Raw genomic sequence first — 18,847 nt, 5'->3', positions numbered from 1 at the left:
CAAAGTAAACAGAGTACCGGCCTCGTCCCTGCTGTGCCTCCGGAACTAGGACAATAGCCCTGAGCTCGAGAAGACGCTGCAGGGTCGCCCACACCCCCTCGCGCTTAACGTGGGAGGCCACATCAGAACATGCCATACTGGGTCAGACCAAGGGTCCATCAAGCCCAGCATCCTGTTTCCAACAGTGGCCAATCCAGGCCATAAGAACCTGGCACTCGGGATTCCAAAACAATCTCCTGAACTGGTCGCGAAAAATCTAGAGCGTAGCCGTCTGATCACTTCCAGGACCCAGCGGTCTGAGGTAATCCTTGCCCATTCCATGTAAAAGTTGGATAATCTGCCTCAGACAGCTTCAATGACGGAATGGGTGATCATGGCTTCATTGGGAGAGTTTACTGTTTCCAGCACCGAGGTTTCCAGAGTCCCTACTGGAGCAGCGACCACCGCGAAAGGACTGCTGGCATCCCGTAGTTTGTTTAGGACCAGAAGGCATAGTATATCTGGCGGCTCTATACCAGTGAGAATCTCGAAAACGAGACAGAGGAGGAAAAACATTCTTTGAAGATCTATCTTCCAGCAATTTATTGCCTTTGGATTCCCCGAGCAGCTTAACCAGCTTATCAAGGTCGCCCCTGAAAAGGAGCTTGACCTTAACGGGGAGATTACAAAGCTGGGACTTTGAGGACAAATCTGCCACCCAATTGTGCAGCCAGAGGGGGTCGACACACCGCCACCACTGATACCATACTTTTAGCTGAAGTGCACACCAGGTCATAAAGTGCATTCGCAACATAAGCGAAGCCCGCCTCCAGACGGGCAGCCTGTAGTGGCCCATTGCCAGACTCCCGACGTGGAAGCAGAGTCCTGAACCCAGCACAGGCATGCCCTCTGCATAAGGCTCGAGCAAACTGCCACCCAAAGACCAAAGTGGCAACTTCAAAAAAACTGCTTCAACTGGATCTCCAGTTTGCGGTCTTGCATGTCTTTCAAAGCTGCAGCCCCCGCCACTGGAATAATGGTCTTTTTTGTGACCGCAGAGACCGCCGCATCCACCTTCAGAATCTTCAGAAGGTCTAAAACATATGTAGACATGGGGTATAATTTTGCCATAGCCCTGCCAACCTTCAGCCCCACATCCGGAGCATCCCATTAGCGAGTTACCAGCTTGCGGACCTTCTTGGACAACAGGAAAGAGGTTGTAGGACCCCGAATGCCATCAAGGACAGGATTAACCCCTTCATTGTCAGATTCTTCCTGAGAAACCTTATACCCAGAACATCCAAGACCTGGGGAATTAGAGGCCCCAGCTCATCCCGCTTAAAAAGGCGACCACACTGGGATCATCTCCCTAAGCGGGTGTGAGAGTCACCATCGGGATCAACATCCCCTGGGATCCTGAATGAGGTCTGGGTCTGCCCCCGGAGTCATTCCCGGGGTTGTCAGAGCGCCTGATCCCACACCTGGATCTTGTGGCACCTGGAGAGTGTCCCCCATCTGGCGAGGCTGCTCCCCAGGACGCTGCTGCGGATCTGCAACCAGTGCCTTCTTACCAGGGGACCCTGACAGATCCACCGGCTGTCGAACGCTCTTAGACACTGAATGCCTTCTAGCTCAAAAGGCCTGGTGCATGAGTAAAATGAATTCAGGGGAAAACCCCTCTGGATCCCCCTCCCCAGAATTGCAGGGGGTGACATCGCCTGCAAGATCCTCCCCCACAGGGGGAGCATGAGGCACTCCCCCCCCCCCCCCCCCCCCGCGGGGAGGGTCAACAGGCACAGGCAGCACACATGGAAGCTGCATCTAGTGCCTGACCGCGCACCTCACACAGCAATTTTGAGCTAAGGTCCATAACAGACTGCACAGCCACGTGGTCGAACTGTGAGGGGAAAAGTCGCTGCTGGAAAAAGGCGCACTGTCTGTCAGTGCGGGAAGAAAAATAAAAAATGTAATGCCGGCAGCCCAAACAGCACGAGCAGTGCTAAAAACGCGGCGAAACTCTGCGCAAACGGGCACAAAGCCCAACTCATCCTCTCCCTTCAGGGAACAACCCGGAGCCCTGGGAGCTGAAGGAACATGCTGCCAAACTCCCGAAACAGCTGCTATAGGCAGGCCCCCCACTGCACTGACTCCTTACCTCAGAGGAGAAGATTAGCCGCTGGCTAAACTTTTTTTTTTTTTTTTTTTACAAAAAACTTTACGGAGCCAAATTAGTGCAGGAGGCGAGGAAGCAGGTAAAGCAGCCTTGGTGAGGAGTAGTCAGGAGCCCCTGGCCTTCCACCACCGAGCTGAAGCGGGCGAGACCTAGACAGGGGTATCCAACCCCCCGGACACCCAGCTTCCACTGAGGGACGGCCCACGAAGGTGCCTAACATCTCAGGAAGCGACCTAATCAAAAAGAAAAAATCTCTTTAAACTAACTAAAAAAATAACTAAGAAACTAGGAAGACTGCAGGAGTGCATCTCTACCACCTGCTGGAGTCAGAGAAATACTGAGTGACTGCAGGTGGCGCTCTCGTTATGTAGCAGTGCCCAAAGTTCTAATTGTTCTCAGACTCCACCTGCTGGTAGGGATACACAACCCACTTCTCTGGACTGATCTGGATATGTTCAGGAACAGTGTGTGCTGTTACAGGGCAGAGCCAGAACCAGTTTACAACTCATAAGAACATGCTATACTGCGTCAAACCAAGGGTCCATCAAGCCCAGCATCCTGTTTCCAACAGTGGCCAATTCAGGCCATAAGAACCTGGCAAATATCCAAAAACTAAGTCTATCCCATGCTGCTGCCCTGTAACAGCACACATGTCCTCTGCAAGGCCACCCTCTTTTATTAGCTGGGGTATGATAGGGTGGTAAGTGTGCTTCAAGGCCTGCCCAGGCAGGAAGTACCTTTCCAGAACCTGTGTGCCAGCTTGACTCTGTACCTCCTTTTAAATAGTAGTCTTTGGTATCACACAAAGCAAGAAGGAAGGTGAACGGTGGAAGAGGCTGCAAGGAGACCAACCACTTAAAACAGGAAGTGTAGAAATGAGGAGTTGACCAATTTGATTTGAGTGCTTTTACTTTTTTTTTTTTTTTTTTAAATTTGGCATTTACAGTGAAAATATGCAATGAATGTATCCAGCTTCTGTACCTGAACTCCACCACTCCCCCTTCTGTTTTCTGCAGCAGACAGGAAGGGGAGGGGAGAACAGGAGAGGAGGGGCTGGATTAGGGAGCAGAATAGTCCTTTGCTTTGAGCTACAGCCTCCCCCTCTCACCCCTGCCGCCTACTGTTCCTGCACTGCCTAGGAGAGGAGCTGGAGCAGTAAGCAGAACAGCCGTTTCCTCAAGAGCGCTCTTTGACCCTAGGCAGTACAGAGAGCAGCTTGCTTTCATCTACCAATCTGGACCTACTGATTAGAACAGGAGTGGTACATTTCGGAGCCTTCCCCAGGGTCACACTGGGAGGTGCCAATGGAGGTTCCCCTCTGGAGGTGGAGGGAGAAAAATCCCTACAGAATTTGACGGGCCAGCAGCATCACTTCCAGCCAAGATGTCACTTTCATAGGACAGACTGAAATCTCACAGGTCACATGTCCCATAGGTTGCTCACTTCTGGGTTAAAATATTCAACTAGAAGATTTGGGTTCAAACACCATTTTCACCACAAATGATCATTGTGACTGGATTACCGACTTTGATGACAAGGTCATTTATTTATACAAAATTTGCTGTCTGAAAATTTAGTACCATAGGGGGTGGTGGGGTGCAAGAGTATGCACATACTTTTAGCCTCATTTAGAGGCAGCATTCCTGGGGCCATATTTAGGTCAGGAGACGACAGGCACATGCACACATTACATTTTCAATTCTACATGTTATTTTTCATGGAAAAAAGTTTCTGCACAAAAAAGGCAAATGCAAATATTTATGGGTAATCTTTACCCATGGTAAGTTTAAAGTTTAAGTATTGTATTCAATGCAATTTGAAAATTGTCCTTTATCTCCTATTGTCTTAGGTATTTAAGTCTAAGCTCTTTGGATCAGGGACAGCAAGTTTGCTTACCATAAATGGCATTTTCTGTAGATAGGATGAATTAGCCTTTACGTGTGGGGTGATACAGGCTATCTAGCGATGTCAAACTAGATTATCTAAATTTAAAAAAACCCAAAGACTACCTCAAAACCTTATAGTTACCCATTACTTATCCATATATTACTCAGATTTCTAACCAATATGCTCTCGCTAATCCAAACAAACATGCTTTACCTTCCACATTACCAAGACGCCAATATCATAGAATAACAGCAATCACTGCTCCAACTCCTACATTAATCTGGACAACCTGTATATATACACCTATCAATTTAAAATCAACCTAATAATTAGAAACCATTAACCATTACACCCTTATAATCACAAAATCAATATACTTAATATATGCATCCTATTAATATGGGCCTAAATTATAAAAGCGCAAACCATTCAGTTGGATTGTTTAATCCATTAGGGCTAACGGTGCGCCATGAAAAAATAAATCTATGCTCCAAATTGAACAAAATGGATGATATATCACCTCCATTTTTCGATTCAACCTGACAAATTACAAAAAACCTAACTCATCTATAGAATGCGACATTGAATCCAATGTCAACCAATGGAGCGTTATGGTTTATGCTTTTATAATTTATGCCCATATTAATAGGATGCATATATTAAGTATATTGATTTTGTGATTATAAGGGTGTAATGGTTAATGGTTTCTCATTATTAGGTTGATTTAAACTGATAAGTATATATACCGATTATTCAGATTTACGTAGGAGTTGAAGCAGCAATCTATGTTACTCTATGATAATGGCATTTTGGTAATGCAGAAGGTAAAGCATGTTTGTTTGGATTAGTGAGAGCATATTTGTTAGAAACATGGGTACTGTATGGATAAGTAATGGGATTATAAGGTTTTGAGGTAATTTTTTGGGTTTTTTTAAATTTTGATAATCTAGTTTGACATCGCTAGATACCCTGTAACCCTGTTATTTGCAGAAGGCAATATAATGGAAGACAGAGTACGATGACAAGAAAAATTGAGCGTTAAGGCATAATGCTAGATGTTTGGAATAGCAAAAGTTGCTTACCTGTAACAGGTGTTCTTCACAGGACAGCAGGATGTTAGTCCTCACATATGGGTGACATCACAGGATGGAGCCCAATCACAGAACACTTTTGTCAAAGTTTCTAGAACTTTGACTGGTACCCACTGGGCATACCCAGCATGGCACTAAACCTGCAGCCAGCAGGGGTCCCCCTTCAGTCTTGTTTAAAGCTACAGGAAGTGCCGAAAAATAAAAGAAAACGTAACGAACCCAACACCACAGGGCGGCGGGTGGGTTTCGTGAGGACTAACATCCTGCTGTCCTGTGAGAACACCTGTTACAGGTAAGCAACATTTGCTTTCTCACAGGACAAGCAGGCTGTTAGTCCACACATATGGGTGAGTACCGAGCTGAGGATGTCCGAGAAATGCACCAAATGTACCCAGATGTGCAATAGGCACTAGGACTGGGGTGAAATTTGGTAGAGGGCATCCTAACGAGCAGGCGGAAGGGTGTTGGTACGTCAAGTTGCACAAGACAGATTGGCCGAAGATGGAATCTTGTCTTCCGGCCTTGTCTAAGCAATATTTGGCTGTAAAGGTATGGAGAGAACTCCAGATAGCAGCCCTGCAAATGTCAGGAAGCGGCACAGAGTGTAGGTGTGCTACTGAAGTCGCCATGGCCCTCACAGAGTGTGCTTTAACACGGTCTTGAAGTGGAATGCCTGCTTGCTGATAGCAAAAAGATATGCAGTCCGTTAACCAGGAGGAGAGAGAGTCTGCTTACCCACAGGCTGCCCCAATTTGATGGAATGGAAAGAGAAACAACTGAGTGCTTTTCCTGTGGGCAGCTGTATGGTCTAGATAGAATGCTAGAACACGTTTACAGTCAAGGGTATGCAGAGCCTGTTCTCCTGGATTGGAGTGGGGCCTGGGAAAGAAGGTAGGTAGTATAATGGATTGATTGTGAAACTCCGATACTACCTTAGGCAAGAACTTAGGGTGAGTGCGGAGTACTGACCGGTCCTGCAGAAGTTTAGTGTAAGGCGGATAGGTAACTAGGACCTGTAACTCACTAATTCTGCAAGCAGATGTTATTCCCAAAAGAAAAATCACTTTCCATGTGAGATAGCGAAAATCACAGGATTAGAGAGGCTCGAATGGTGGTTTCATGAGCAGATCCAAAACCAGATTGAGGTCCCAAGAAGGGGCTGGAGAACGCAGTGGAGGCTTGAGGTGAAGCAAGCCTTTCAGAAAACATATTACAAGGGGTTGCACTGAAATAGGAATGTCCGACATTTATGGAAGGCGGCTACCGCACTGACATGCATCCTGATGGAGGAAGTTTTTAGCCCTGATTCTGACAAGTGCCATAGATAGTCTAGAAACTTCATGGTGGAACAAGTAAAGGGATCAAGGGATTGAGAAGAACACCATGACTTAAACCTGTTCCATTTGTAGTGGTTAGACTTTCTCATGGAAGGCTTCCGTGAAGCAATCAGGACATGGGAAACTGGCTCCGAAAGGTTAAGGGGCTGAAGAATTAACCTTTCAATATCCAGGCCATCAGGGACAAAGCTTGAAGATTGGGATGGCGTAGGCACCCGTCGTTCTGAGTGATCAGAAGCGGGTCCTTTCCCAAGGGAATGTGCCTGCGAATGGAGAGATCCTGAAGTATTAGCACCTCACTGGCCTCGCCAAGTGTGGTTTCCATCAGGATCATGCTTCCCTTGTCCTGACATAACTTCGTGAGAGCCTTTGATAGGTGGAAGTGGAAGTGGAGGGAATGCATATAGGAGACCGGTTGCCCATGGAGAGGGAGAATGCATCTCTTGGCTGAGAGTGTTGGCTGCGAGTGAGAGAGCAAAGGTTCTCTACTTTGCGGTTTTGAAGTGACACAGAGATCTATATGAGGGTAACCCCATTGTTGGAAGATAGAGTCCGCCACTGAGGGGTTGAGAGACCACTCGTGCGGCTGAAAGGTGCGACTCAGCTTGTCTGCCAACACATTGTCCACTCCCGGCAAGTAGGTGGCCCTTAGGTACATTAAGTGGGAGAGGGCCTCCGCCCATATCTGCGCAGGTTCCTGACACAGAAGGTAGGAGCCCGTATCTCCCTGTTTGTCAATGAATCACATGGCCACCTGGTTGTCCATCTGAATCAGGATGGCTTTATTGGACAGGCGATCCTGAAATACCCAGAGAGCATATCTGATTGCACGCAGCTCCAGGAAATTGGTTTGGTGTTTGGCTTCCTCTGGAGACCAAGATCCTTGTGCCTGCAGTTCGGCCACAGGGGCTCCCCAGCCGAGGTTGGAAGCATCGGTGGTGAGAATTATTTGAGGGTCTGGAGCCTGGAAGGGCAAGCCTTGGAGGAAATTGATCTGATTTGTCACCAGGCAAGAGACTGACTGAGTGAGTCAGTGACGTGGACAATGGTCGACAGGGGCTGAATGGATTGAGTCCATTGTGACCTGAGAGTCCACTGCATGACTCATGGCCAAGCAGGCCATTGGGTTATCCTGAACTGACGCCGCCATGTGTCCCAGCAGGATGAGGAAGTGGCTTGCAGTCGTGCGGTGCTGAGACTGTAGCTGGTGTGCGAGAGAAATGAGAGTGAGCTCGCTGTTGAGGCAGAAATGCCTTTACCTGCAAGGTGTCCAAGTCTGCCCCTATGAATGATAAAAGTTTGAGATGGGACTAAGCAGGATTTCACGTAGTTAATGAGAAATCCTAGCGAAATCAGAGTGCGTAAAGTAAGCCTAGGGACGACAGAGCAGCTTGCTGAGTGGGAGCCATGATCAACCAATCGTCTAGATAGGAGTAGACGTGAACACCTTGAGTCCTGAGGAAGGCTGCTACTATGAGGCACTTGGTGAAGATTCGTGGTGCAGATGCCAGGCCGAATGTAGCACTCTGTACTGATAGTGCTTGGGGCCTACCAGAAATCTCAGGAACCTGCGATGAGATGGAGTTATTGCAATGTGTGTGTACGCGTCTTGGAGATCGAGAGAGCAGAGACAGTCTCCTTTTTGCAGAAGAGGCAGGAGGGAACCCAAGGTTACCATCTTGAACTTTTCTCGGTGGAGGTACTTGAGGGCACGTAGGTTCAGAATTGGACGAACGCTGCCTGATTTTTTGGGGATTAGAATCCTAGGCTTTTTGTTGGGAGTAGGGCATTGGCTCTATTGCTCTGGACTGGAGGAGGAGGGAGACCTCCTGCTCCAGGAGTAGTGAGTGGTCGGATGTTCTCCACGTCGGTAGAGGTGGAGTCCGGTGGGATGGAGAGAAAGTTCAGGTGATAACCTTGAGAGATTATGGCAAGGACCCACTGGTCTGAGGTGATTGTGTGCCACTTGTTCTTAAAATGGCACAATCGACCTCCCACTGGTATCTGAGGCAGTGGAAGCTGGCTGCTGCTCTCTATACAGGAGTCAAAAGCCGGAAGCAGGGCCCAGCTGAGGAGCTGCTTGCAGCTTTTGTTTCCGCGGTTGACTAGACTGGGCCTTTTGGAAAGGTCTCGTGGAACGAGTTCTAGACTGTGGTGCATAGGACTTCATTGGACAGAAGAATGACTTTAGTATCCTTCCTGAATGGCTGTTTGGAGGAATACTCAGAAGGCATCAGAGAGCTGGCAAAGGGTCTAATGATGCTCCTTGAGTTGAGCCACTGTCCGTTGAATCTGTTCGCTTGCGATATGTTTTATTTTTCACTATACACGAGACTGAAGGGGACCTTGCTGGATGTATGGTTGGTGCCATGCTGGGCATGCGCAGTGGTGCCAGTCAAAGTTCTAGAAACTTTGATAAAAGTGTTCCGTGATTGGGCTCCATCCTATGATGTCACCCATATGTGAGGACTACCATCCTGCTTACCCTGTGAGAAGAGTGGATATCTTCTCTGAAGGTAAAATATTTGAGACATTAAATGGTGAGGAAGGGTATTGTTTTAATAAAGTGTGTTATAGGTCTTAAGTATTGATTTAAAGTCCCCTGATGAAGCCCTCAATGGAAGCGTGAAGAGGAATTTTTCGTTGAGAGGTTTAGGAAGGGAAGCCAAGCAGCATTAAGAGGAGAAAAAAAATGGCAAGAGAATTTTAAGGGAACATGCAGCTGATATAGGAACATATATTAATATAATCTATGTTGAATGAAGACATTTATTATGAAAGTCATCTTGATTATATATTCTATACATGCTGCGCCATATGAGTTGAGAGAGGATGTGTTTTATGTAAAGGTGAGTTTTTGTGTTATGGAATAGGGAGTGTTTGGATTAGGTATGTAGTATGTGAATAGTGTGAATGTTGTGATTAATAGATTTTACTCAGTGTGGCATTCGGCAAATTATAGATTTTGTAGTTTTGATTATATAAGCACTGAATTTGTAATATGATTACATGTGTTATTTAAAAATATAAGGTCTTTCTTTTTGTTTTTTGGTATTCCTAGCAGAGAAGCCATGATTCCATTCCTCCTTGCTTGATATAAAACATGAGAATCTGGACTCTCACAACTAGATTGCCTTCACCTTAAGGTAATAAGCTCTGACAACTTTTTGCATCTGATTGCTCTCAACTTAACAGATTGATTAGATAGTGGCTCGTCCTGTGTTCAAATAGTCCCAGTGTGTGCTCCCCACCCTTTGGTGGAGGCATCCATCACTAGTACCACTTGATAGGTGAGTGAGCAAAAGAGATGCTCCTTCCTTGAGAATTTGGGGGTGCAGCCCCTACTGCATCTCCCATTTCATAGACACTATGATTTACACCAGACAGAAAAGTGGTTGAGTTAGTTGATTCCACTGGAGCTCAGTTGGAGCTAGCGGATATGAAGACAGGTCCTCATGGATGGATGGATGGCCACTGCCATGTGATAGAGGACTATGAGGACCCTTCTGGCTGAGAAGCATGGAGAAAAGAAGATTGCAGATGAGTGACATCATGGTATTTGCTCTGTAAGTAAGCAGGAATGCATTTCTGCAGTGAGTTTATCCAAGCCTCAATGAATTTGAGGCTAAGTGGGCTCCATGCTCATTTTCTCGAAGTTGACCAGAAGACCTATCAAGCAGCTCAGGGAGTGGGAAAATGTTTCTCAATTTCACTGTGATGAGCCAGTTGCCTAGCTATGGGAAGACCTGTATTTCCTGGTGACTGAGATGAGCTACCATTACCGCAAGGCATTTCATAAAGACCCTCAAGAGCTGACAAGAGGCCAAACTATTTAGTATTGCTAGTAGGAAGAATCTACCTGAAAGTGGAGGTAGCACCAATGAGAAGAGTGGATGGGTATATAAGCATATGCATCCTTCAGATCCAAGGCACACATCTATTCGTCCTTCTGTATGTATGGAAGGATTGTGCTGATCGAGTTAATTTTGTATTTCTCAGATCAGAGTATGTGTTTGTTTAAATATCAAGTCCAGAATGGGCCACAATCCCCCCCCCCCGCCCCACCCATTTTCTTGGAGATAAGGAAAATATTGATAATAGAAATGTCACATATGTTTAATTGCTAGGACTGGCTCTATTGCTTGTTGTTGAAGTGATTGGGCTTCCAGACGAATCTGCAGTAAATAAGACACATCTAGGTGGAGCGCTGACAGTGAGGAATGGATAGTGGCCAGAATAAATACAACTGGTACCCAGACTGCACAATTCAGAGAACCCAAGGATCCTTTGTGATTTGATGCTACTCCTCCACAAAATATTGTATTCTTATCCTACTGGGAGAGAGTCAGGAACAGATTGTTTGGAGGGATCAAAACAGCTAGGCCCTAGTTGTTGCATGGTTTTTTGCTGATGCCATTTTTTTTTTGTCACAGCCTGGCCAGAAGGGGTGGCAGACAGAGCTAAAATGACCAGTAGGGTATTCTGTGGAAGGATGGTCATTTGGAGAGGTAGAAGTAACGTCACGCCGTGGTGGGCTACTCAAGAACAGACAAGAGCAAATGCACCACTTAATTTTGGTCCTTTAGCTGAGTGACTGTCTTCCAGAGCTTTTTGCCAAAAAAATGATCCCCCCAAGTAGGGGAGGTCCACTAGTTTTTCATGGACGTACTTGGAGATTCTACTTGCTGGAAGCCAGGCTGTATGTCTAGATCTAATGAAGGCTAAGGAGGAATGTGAAATGAAATTGAAGGATTTAGAGACTGATTGAAGTAAGTGGTGATTGCCTTCTGCATCCAGAAGTGATTGTGAATAGTAGTTGCCTTGCTCAGTAGCAAGTAGTAAATTTTTGAATGCAGTTATGAATATATTTCACCATATAGAATTGATAGAAATATGAGCAGATAGCATTGCAGTTTGGCAAGAAATTTTCAAAGTTTTTTTTTAGACTTTTGTGGTCTAATTTTGGAGAAGAATTTGAGTGAATCCGTGTCTTCGCTTTTTTTTTTTTTTATGATAGACTTGACCACTATAGATTAGCAAGGTAGCTGGAATATACCAAAGCCTGGTGATTAGACTATTTGATGTCCAGCTTTATCGCATTTCCCATATTCTAATCTGTAGAACACAGAGGATGTTATGAATTGGGATGGGTACTGATTCAGCTGGAGTATCCAATATTTGAAGGCAGCCAAGGAACACAGAATGGGGGTGGGAATCTATCTTTGCAGACACGAACACACAGTGCTATAACCGTATTTTCCTCAAACCTAGATCCTCTCGTGGAGAGTCGTGGTCTGGAGAGTGAGTGAGTTGGAGAGTATGCCAGTAGAGTCTTCTTCTGAAGCTTATGGCACTGGCTCACTTATCCAGGACTCCAGTGAAGAAAGTGAACTGGTAGGGGCTGCTGATTGAGTAGTGGCCTGGTTTAGAACCTCTGACCTACTAGAGTCCACTGCAATAGACTATGAAGAGCCTCTAAGGGTTCTGATGATGAGATCGGGACTCCGGTTTGTGGTTCTGCCATAGCGAAAGTGAAAAGGAGAGGCTAGAACATTCCTTCCATCTCCTTGGTTAGAGGTAAAGAACCCACCAAACCTACAATTTGGTTGGGAGATTGATAAGTCCTCTAGCCCGGCATAGGTGGTGGGACATCCTCTTCAGAGACCAGGATAGGCTCCTGCATGAGAATGGGTGGTCTATTAGAAGTGGTACTATAAAAGCAGTGGTTCTCAACCTTTTATCTGTGGGTCACGCATGATAGATGGTTCTCACATGTGAGACACTGAACACATGATAGTCACAAGGCTAAATGTACACTTGGCATCCACAGGACGACCCCCCCCCCGACCTTCAGCAATGGGTATAAAGAAGGAGAACATTCCTCATTCAACTCACCATTACAAAAAAGATAATCTGGTGTTCTCAACAGCAGCAACACATACTCCTTCTCCCAGGCACAATAGCCCTACTTACAAAAAGACATCAGTGCACAACTAACGAAATGTCCTATTGAGAACACACCAACAAGCCATGCTAGTTAAATATCTCACTTCAGTCACACACACAGAACTGACCTTCAAGTACAGAAAGACCACAAATTACAAATATGGAGCAGAAACTGGAATGGAACCCCAAAAAGCCACTCTGCATGCAGTGCAAAACTGAGAAATGGAGACAGATATAGCACATAACATAGTACTAGGATCTACAATGATGCACACAAACTAGTCTGAGTGCATGCCATAATGCAAGTTTAACAACTCTACCTATAAAAAGGCAACACTACAAATATTAAGCCAGGCCCTAAAACACCAATACACCTCCAATTAGTAAAACAGAATAAGCCAAGCTGCTATAGATCCCCCCACAGACATTAATACTAAACATTTCAAAAGAGCTGATGAACAAAACATCTAACAATTAAAAACATTCAACACTAATACAATATTTCAAAACAGCAGACCACATATACCCATTTAAAATGGTAGTCAATCAAGAAATATGAGCTTAAGCCACAGTTACTTACCCTCTCCAGCAATTCTCCTACTTCTTTCCCTCGCAGGCCAGTAGCCCACATCAGAGGCAGCAGCAGCTGCTGTCCTCACACACATACACCCCCCTTCCCCCCAGGACTAGTTTGTCTCACATACCAATCTCCCCGACCAGTCTCTCTCAATCACACAATGCTCTCTCTCACTTATACACTTGGCTGGCTCACTCCCTCTCCCTCCCTCAGAGCACAAATGATATAGTTGTAGCATTCTCTCCTCCAACCCCCTCAGCCCAAGAAAAAAAAAGAATCCCATTGACCGTGGGGGGCTAATGCTGCTGTCTCCCTGGCTGATCACCGGCTGCTTCAGAGCTTGCTCTAGACCTATGCTGCTGCTACTTTTCGATGGCGCATGGTCTTTTCATTCCGCATGCTCCACTACACATCACTTCCTCGTCCAGGCCTTGTGGGGGGGGGGGGGGGGGGGGGCGGGCCCGAAAGAAGAAGAGGCCATGGTGCAATTGCTGGCTTCAATGAACACTGCTGCCATTCCCATCTGGCTGGGTTTGAACGCTCTGATAACTCGGGCAGCAATGACAGCAGTGGAAGTGCTCGGAGGAAGCGGAGAGAAGAGCAATGAGAGACCAGGGAGCATGCGACACACCTGCTGGCGCTTGACGACACACCGGTTGAGAATCACTGCTATAGAGGTTACTGGTTCTGCAGTCTCCAGGCAAAGTCCTTTTGCCACTAGTCTAGGCAGGGTGAGTTCCCTGTTTACTGGAGTGGGGCAGGAGCAACCTGGCCGCTTCTCCTAGCAAGGGCTGTGTAGAGCTATGTTGGAAAAGCAGCCTGATAAATTGAAATCTGAGGTGGAGGCTTTCATGAGGTAGTGTGTTTGGATGTCTTGGAATGCTTTAATGGGTCTTTGGAAACATGTCAAGGAAGCCAGTGCTGGTCGATATTGCATTGCATGCCATGCAGAGCTGCATCATGCATTCTTGCACTATGCATCATGTGATTTAGGATCCTAAGCACTGTGTGACTGAAGAGTAGAAGCATAAGTGTGCAAAGTCAAATGCTTCAGTGGCATTGCAGCATCGAGGATCAGGGTGCATTGGTGCATTGTGCAGAGCACTTCAATGCACCATGGGAAGATGCATTGGGCGAATCGATGCATTATACAAAATCGGGAACACTTAAGCTGCTTATGCCAGCAGTGCAAAATGGCCACATCATTGCCAGTGCCGATGCACAAACACGCTAAGCGAGATGTTTCTTCAGTGCAGGCTGCAATGATTGATGCTGCTTTGTCTTAGATACAGGGCAGCTGGTGGAAATCTACCCAGCTTCAGTCTGAGTGGATGGGGGGCATTTTAGAGGAGCTGCTGCTCAACTTCCTTTCCAGAAAGGCAGATGAAGCTGCACTGTGGGACAAGGATATTACAACTCCAGAGATTTATACAGTTCCTCAATGCAAAGTGCCCTAGAATGCTGAGAGTGTGGGGATCTCGGTCCACAGGCAGAGCAGTTCTTCTGGTCACGTTCCGGGTTGAGGTATTGGTAACAGTTCATGCCATTGGCAAGAGATAATTTTTCCATAGACTGCTTTTAAGACCCCTCACCATTGACTTCTGGCCAAATATAATGAAAGAAGGCCAAGTCTTATTTTTTTGGTAGCACTAAGAAGTGCTGTTGTGGGGTTGCAGAGGAAGTAAAGCAACTTGAAATTTAAAAAAAATATATCAAATTTAAAAGGTTTTGGGGATATCTAGAGAAAAATTATTAGGACAGAATGAGTTCATGTCTGTGCTGTTTTCGGACAAAAAAAACAAAAAAAAAAAAACCCAAAAAGAGACCGAGGCAGATTGAGAGGCAACGCTCACATGGGAACTCCCTTACTCAGAGTTTAAAATTATTTGCTTGGAGAGATTAGACTTTTTGCTTGTACCAGATGTCACCCCACACGTAATGGCTAACTTAGCCTCCCTATTAACGGAAATTACCTGTATGTAATTCTAAAGCACTCTGGTTAAGACGCTATATTCATAGAGATCACCCCAGTCTTATTTCTGGATAATTTACCAGTACCATTAAAGTATGATGATTTCTCTAGCAAAGTGAAAATAAGGGACAATACCCCTTCCCTCCTAGCAAGCATCTTTTCCCTTTGTCTAGTAAAGCTTAACCATACTGAGACTCCTCACCATCATTTTATTAAGTTTTGGGAAATCCCTCGTAACATGGTTAAGCAAACATGGCTTGTCTAATCTCCTGCAGCCCTTGCATGCTCACTGAACAAGCACAGGTCAGTAAAAGTAAGTGGTGTGCAGTCCCTCATTTTACATACATTTTACATCATAGACCATGGAATACTTACTGATAAGCATGAAAAGCAGACAAGTGCATGCAAACAGCATCAACCCTTCCAGTCCAACAAAAGTTGAGTCTTATTGTACAAAAAATTAAAGTGTTTCATACTTGCACTTTGTATATTTAAAATGATCAACACAATATGATAAGGTATGTCCAAGCTACAACTCAATGATTTTTTTTTTTTCGCCCAGCCTCCTTTGTTGTGCCAGGAAGACTCACCGTGGAGGTGCCACTATGTAGGCTGCTCCTTGCAGTAGTCATTCGATGAATTGCCACCAGATTATCAATATCTTCTTCTTCCTCATCCTAGGGCGCAAGAAATAAATCATGAGCCCTCTGAGCAGATAGAAGGACATAAGTCTGCAGCAGATGGCAGAAGATTTGAGGTTTATTTTTTGGAAAGCCTATCCTTAAAGAGAAATCCTCTATATCACAACAGAATTTGGTTTATTGGGCATTGGTTTCCATTTAAAAGATGCATCATTCAGTATATCTGCTTTGTTATTCTGATCTACATACTGCTGTGCAATTTTTTTTTTAAGCCTTGAGAAAAAAAAAAATAAATGTATTCTAATATGCTTGTTGCAGTCTCAGTTATTTACATCAAGATGGCAGTCTGTCAATCTCTGTCCTCCAAAAAGAAAAAAAAAATCTAATCTTGTGACATTTGCTGTAGAGGGAGAAGTGGGCTAGTGACTAGAGCAATGGGCTGAGAGCCAGAGGAAGACAGAGCTCATATCCTATTTCTGCTGCTCCTCGAAACTTTAGGAAAGTCACACTGCCCTGCAATGCCTCAGGTACCAACTTAGGACCCTATTTACTAAGCAATTTTCCCATAGATACAAAAGGGGAAAAACCTTTAGTAAACACACCCCTTAGGTTGTAAACCTTCTGGGACCTGAGCATGGATTTAGAAAGGAGAGTAATTCGTGCCAAATAATGATTTTGTAATGAAGTTCTTCTCCCTTGTGGGATAGGAGAAAACTCAGAACACACTTTGGACAAAATGATCAAAAAAATCCAACAGCCAATTCTGGAACTGTATGGAAAATTTTAAGACAGAAAAATTTCAGGATCATTTTTATTACAGTTAAAGATTTGGATGAAAATATTATATTCTTTATATGTCTGAAGAAAATTGACTTTACAGATTTCTTCTGTCTCTGCTTGTTATAGACACATGGGAACAAAATTAGCAAATAAAGATCACATCCCACCCAGCCTCTTCAACTTACTGTTTGCTGCGAGACTGCAGACCATCTCTAGTTAACCTTGCCATTGTCCTTTGTATCTGTCCTAAGATTGCTTGTGGTGTTTGCTTGCTTAGCCAACACCACAAGCAATTGCTGAGAGCACTGGAATCACTCCAGCTTAGAGTCAGCCAGAAGTTCAGTATTATGCACTACACTCAGAAAAATGCCAGCAGGAAAGGCAAACATAAGCCATAAACGTGCTGGAAGACCATTCAATCCATGAGGGCTGGGTTTTGGGGGGTTTTTTTTGTTTTGTTTTTTTTAGGGGAGGTGGAAACAAAATACAAAAAGTACTAGATGTCTAGTCTACGGTACCTGAGGACCTTAAGGTCGGTCAACATTATCGGCCATTTTTAAAAGATTTCCAGAGATGAACTGGCAAACTACAGACTGGTGAGCTTGACATCAATACCAGCCAAAATAGCAGAAGTTGTTTTGAAGAACAAAATTACTGGCCATCTGGATAAACAGATTAATGGGGCAGAGACAACATGGATTTAGCAAAGGGAAGTCTGGTCTTACAAATCTGATAAGATTTTTTTTTTTTTTTTAAGGGGTTACACATGGACAAGGGTGAGCTGGCTAACAGTGTATCTGGATTTTTCAAAAGGGTTTGACAAAGTCCCTTATAAGAGGCTCATTAGGAAAGCAGAGTTGCTTACCTGTAACAGGTGTTCTCACAGGACAGCAGGATGTTAGTCCTCACATATGGGTGACATCACAGGATGGAGCCCAATCATGGAACACTTTTGTCAAAGTTTCTAGAACTTTGACTGGCACCACCTGTACATCCAGCGGTCCCCCTTCAGTCTCGTGTATAGTAAAAAGTACGTGCGAAAAATAAAACAAATTGCAAGCATATCCAACTCCGCGGGGTGGCGGGTGGGTTTCGTGAGAACACAGGGATAGCAGGATGTTTATCTATAAGTTCTCACGAAGTTAGCCCTGTTATTTGCACCCTCTTACTCGAAGTAATTTTCTTGTTTCTTAATTTTCCCTGTTCGATGTAATTTTCTAATTTTCTTGTTCAATGTAATTTCCAACTTTGGTTCTATGTAAACTGACGTGATATGCACCAGTACATGAACATTGGTATATAAAAGCTCTTAAATAAACACCTGTTACATGTAACCAACTCTGCTTTCTCACAGAACAAGCAGGATGGTAGCCCTCACCATATGGGTGAATAGTGAGCCGAGGATGCCCACGCAATATACCAAAAGCACCCAAATACGTGCAACAGAAACAACAGGGGTGGCTTTGGATAAGTGGGCAGCCTGAAATTCCCAGCGGGCCGCTGGAAGGAAGCTGGGATTAAGCTGAGAATAAATTGCGCAGAACAGACTGGCCAAAGATAGAATCTTTTGTGCCAGCCTTGTCCAGGCAATAATGAGCTGCGAAGGTATGGAGGGAACTCCATGTGGCAGCCCTGAAGATGTCAGCAAGAGGTACAGAATGAAGGTGTGCCACCGACGTTGCCATTGCTCTAATAGAGTGCGCTTTAACACGGCCCTGGAGTGGAAGACCTGTTTGCTGATAGCAGAAAGAAATACAGTCTGCCAACCAGGAGGATAGCATCTGCTTGCCCACCGGGTTCCCCAGCTTAAGTTTATCAAAGGAGACAAATAGCTGGGTGGACTTCCTATGGCCTGCAATGCGTTCTAAATAAAAAGCTAATGCACGCTTGCAGTCCAAGGAATGCAGAGCCCGCTCACCCGGATGTGAGTGGGTTTTGGAAAGAAAGTAGGCAACACCATGGATTACTTTTGGCAAAAATGTGGATGAGTGCGAAGGACCAACCGGTCATGAAGGAATTTCGTGTAGGTGGGGTAGGTTCTGTAGCTCACTGATCCTGCGAGCAGACGTCAAAGCAAGAAGGAAGAGTACCTTCCAAGTGAGATGTCGTAGTTCACAAGAGAGAAGAGGCTCAAAGGAAAATTAGTTCTTACCTGATAATTTTCGTTCCTGTAGTACCAAGGATCAGTCCAGACCGTGGGTAAACCCCCGTTCCAGCAGGTGGAGACAGACCAGAGTTCTGAAGCTTGCCCATATAAGGACAGAACCCACCCAGGAACCTTCAGTATAACCCATTGTCAAAGCAGAAAGGTACAAGATCAAGCAAGTAACAGGATAACTATAAATGTAATTTAAACCAACAAACAACAGTACAATTGAATGAACTGTGTAAACTAAACGCTCTTGTATAACTACCCCTGATCATCGTAACGATGCTTCCGGTGCCTATAAGCAAAATCCAGGAA

General features: G+C 45.1%; 1 protein-coding gene across 2 annotated transcripts in view; it reads right to left on the bottom strand.

Annotated features, from left to right (window-relative positions):
- The window catches only part of SYTL4 (synaptotagmin like 4), a 155,180-nt gene that overhangs the window by 59,422 nt on the left and 76,911 nt on the right, over positions 1-18,847 (bottom strand). For both annotated transcript variants that reach the window (XM_029607400.1, XM_029607401.1), the window contains exon 10: positions 15,553-15,639. In XM_029607400.1, coding sequence (XP_029463260.1) covers positions 15,553-15,639 — 87 coding nt within the window. The remainder of the gene's footprint in view (positions 1-15,552; positions 15,640-18,847) is intronic.

Source organism: Rhinatrema bivittatum, chromosome 6 (assembly GCF_901001135.1).
Source record: "Rhinatrema bivittatum chromosome 6, aRhiBiv1.1, whole genome shotgun sequence".
Taxonomy (NCBI): Eukaryota; Metazoa; Chordata; class Amphibia; order Gymnophiona; family Rhinatrematidae; genus Rhinatrema; species Rhinatrema bivittatum.
The sequence above is the reverse complement of the archived record's forward strand: the minus strand, read 5'-3'. Positions and strand labels throughout refer to the sequence as shown.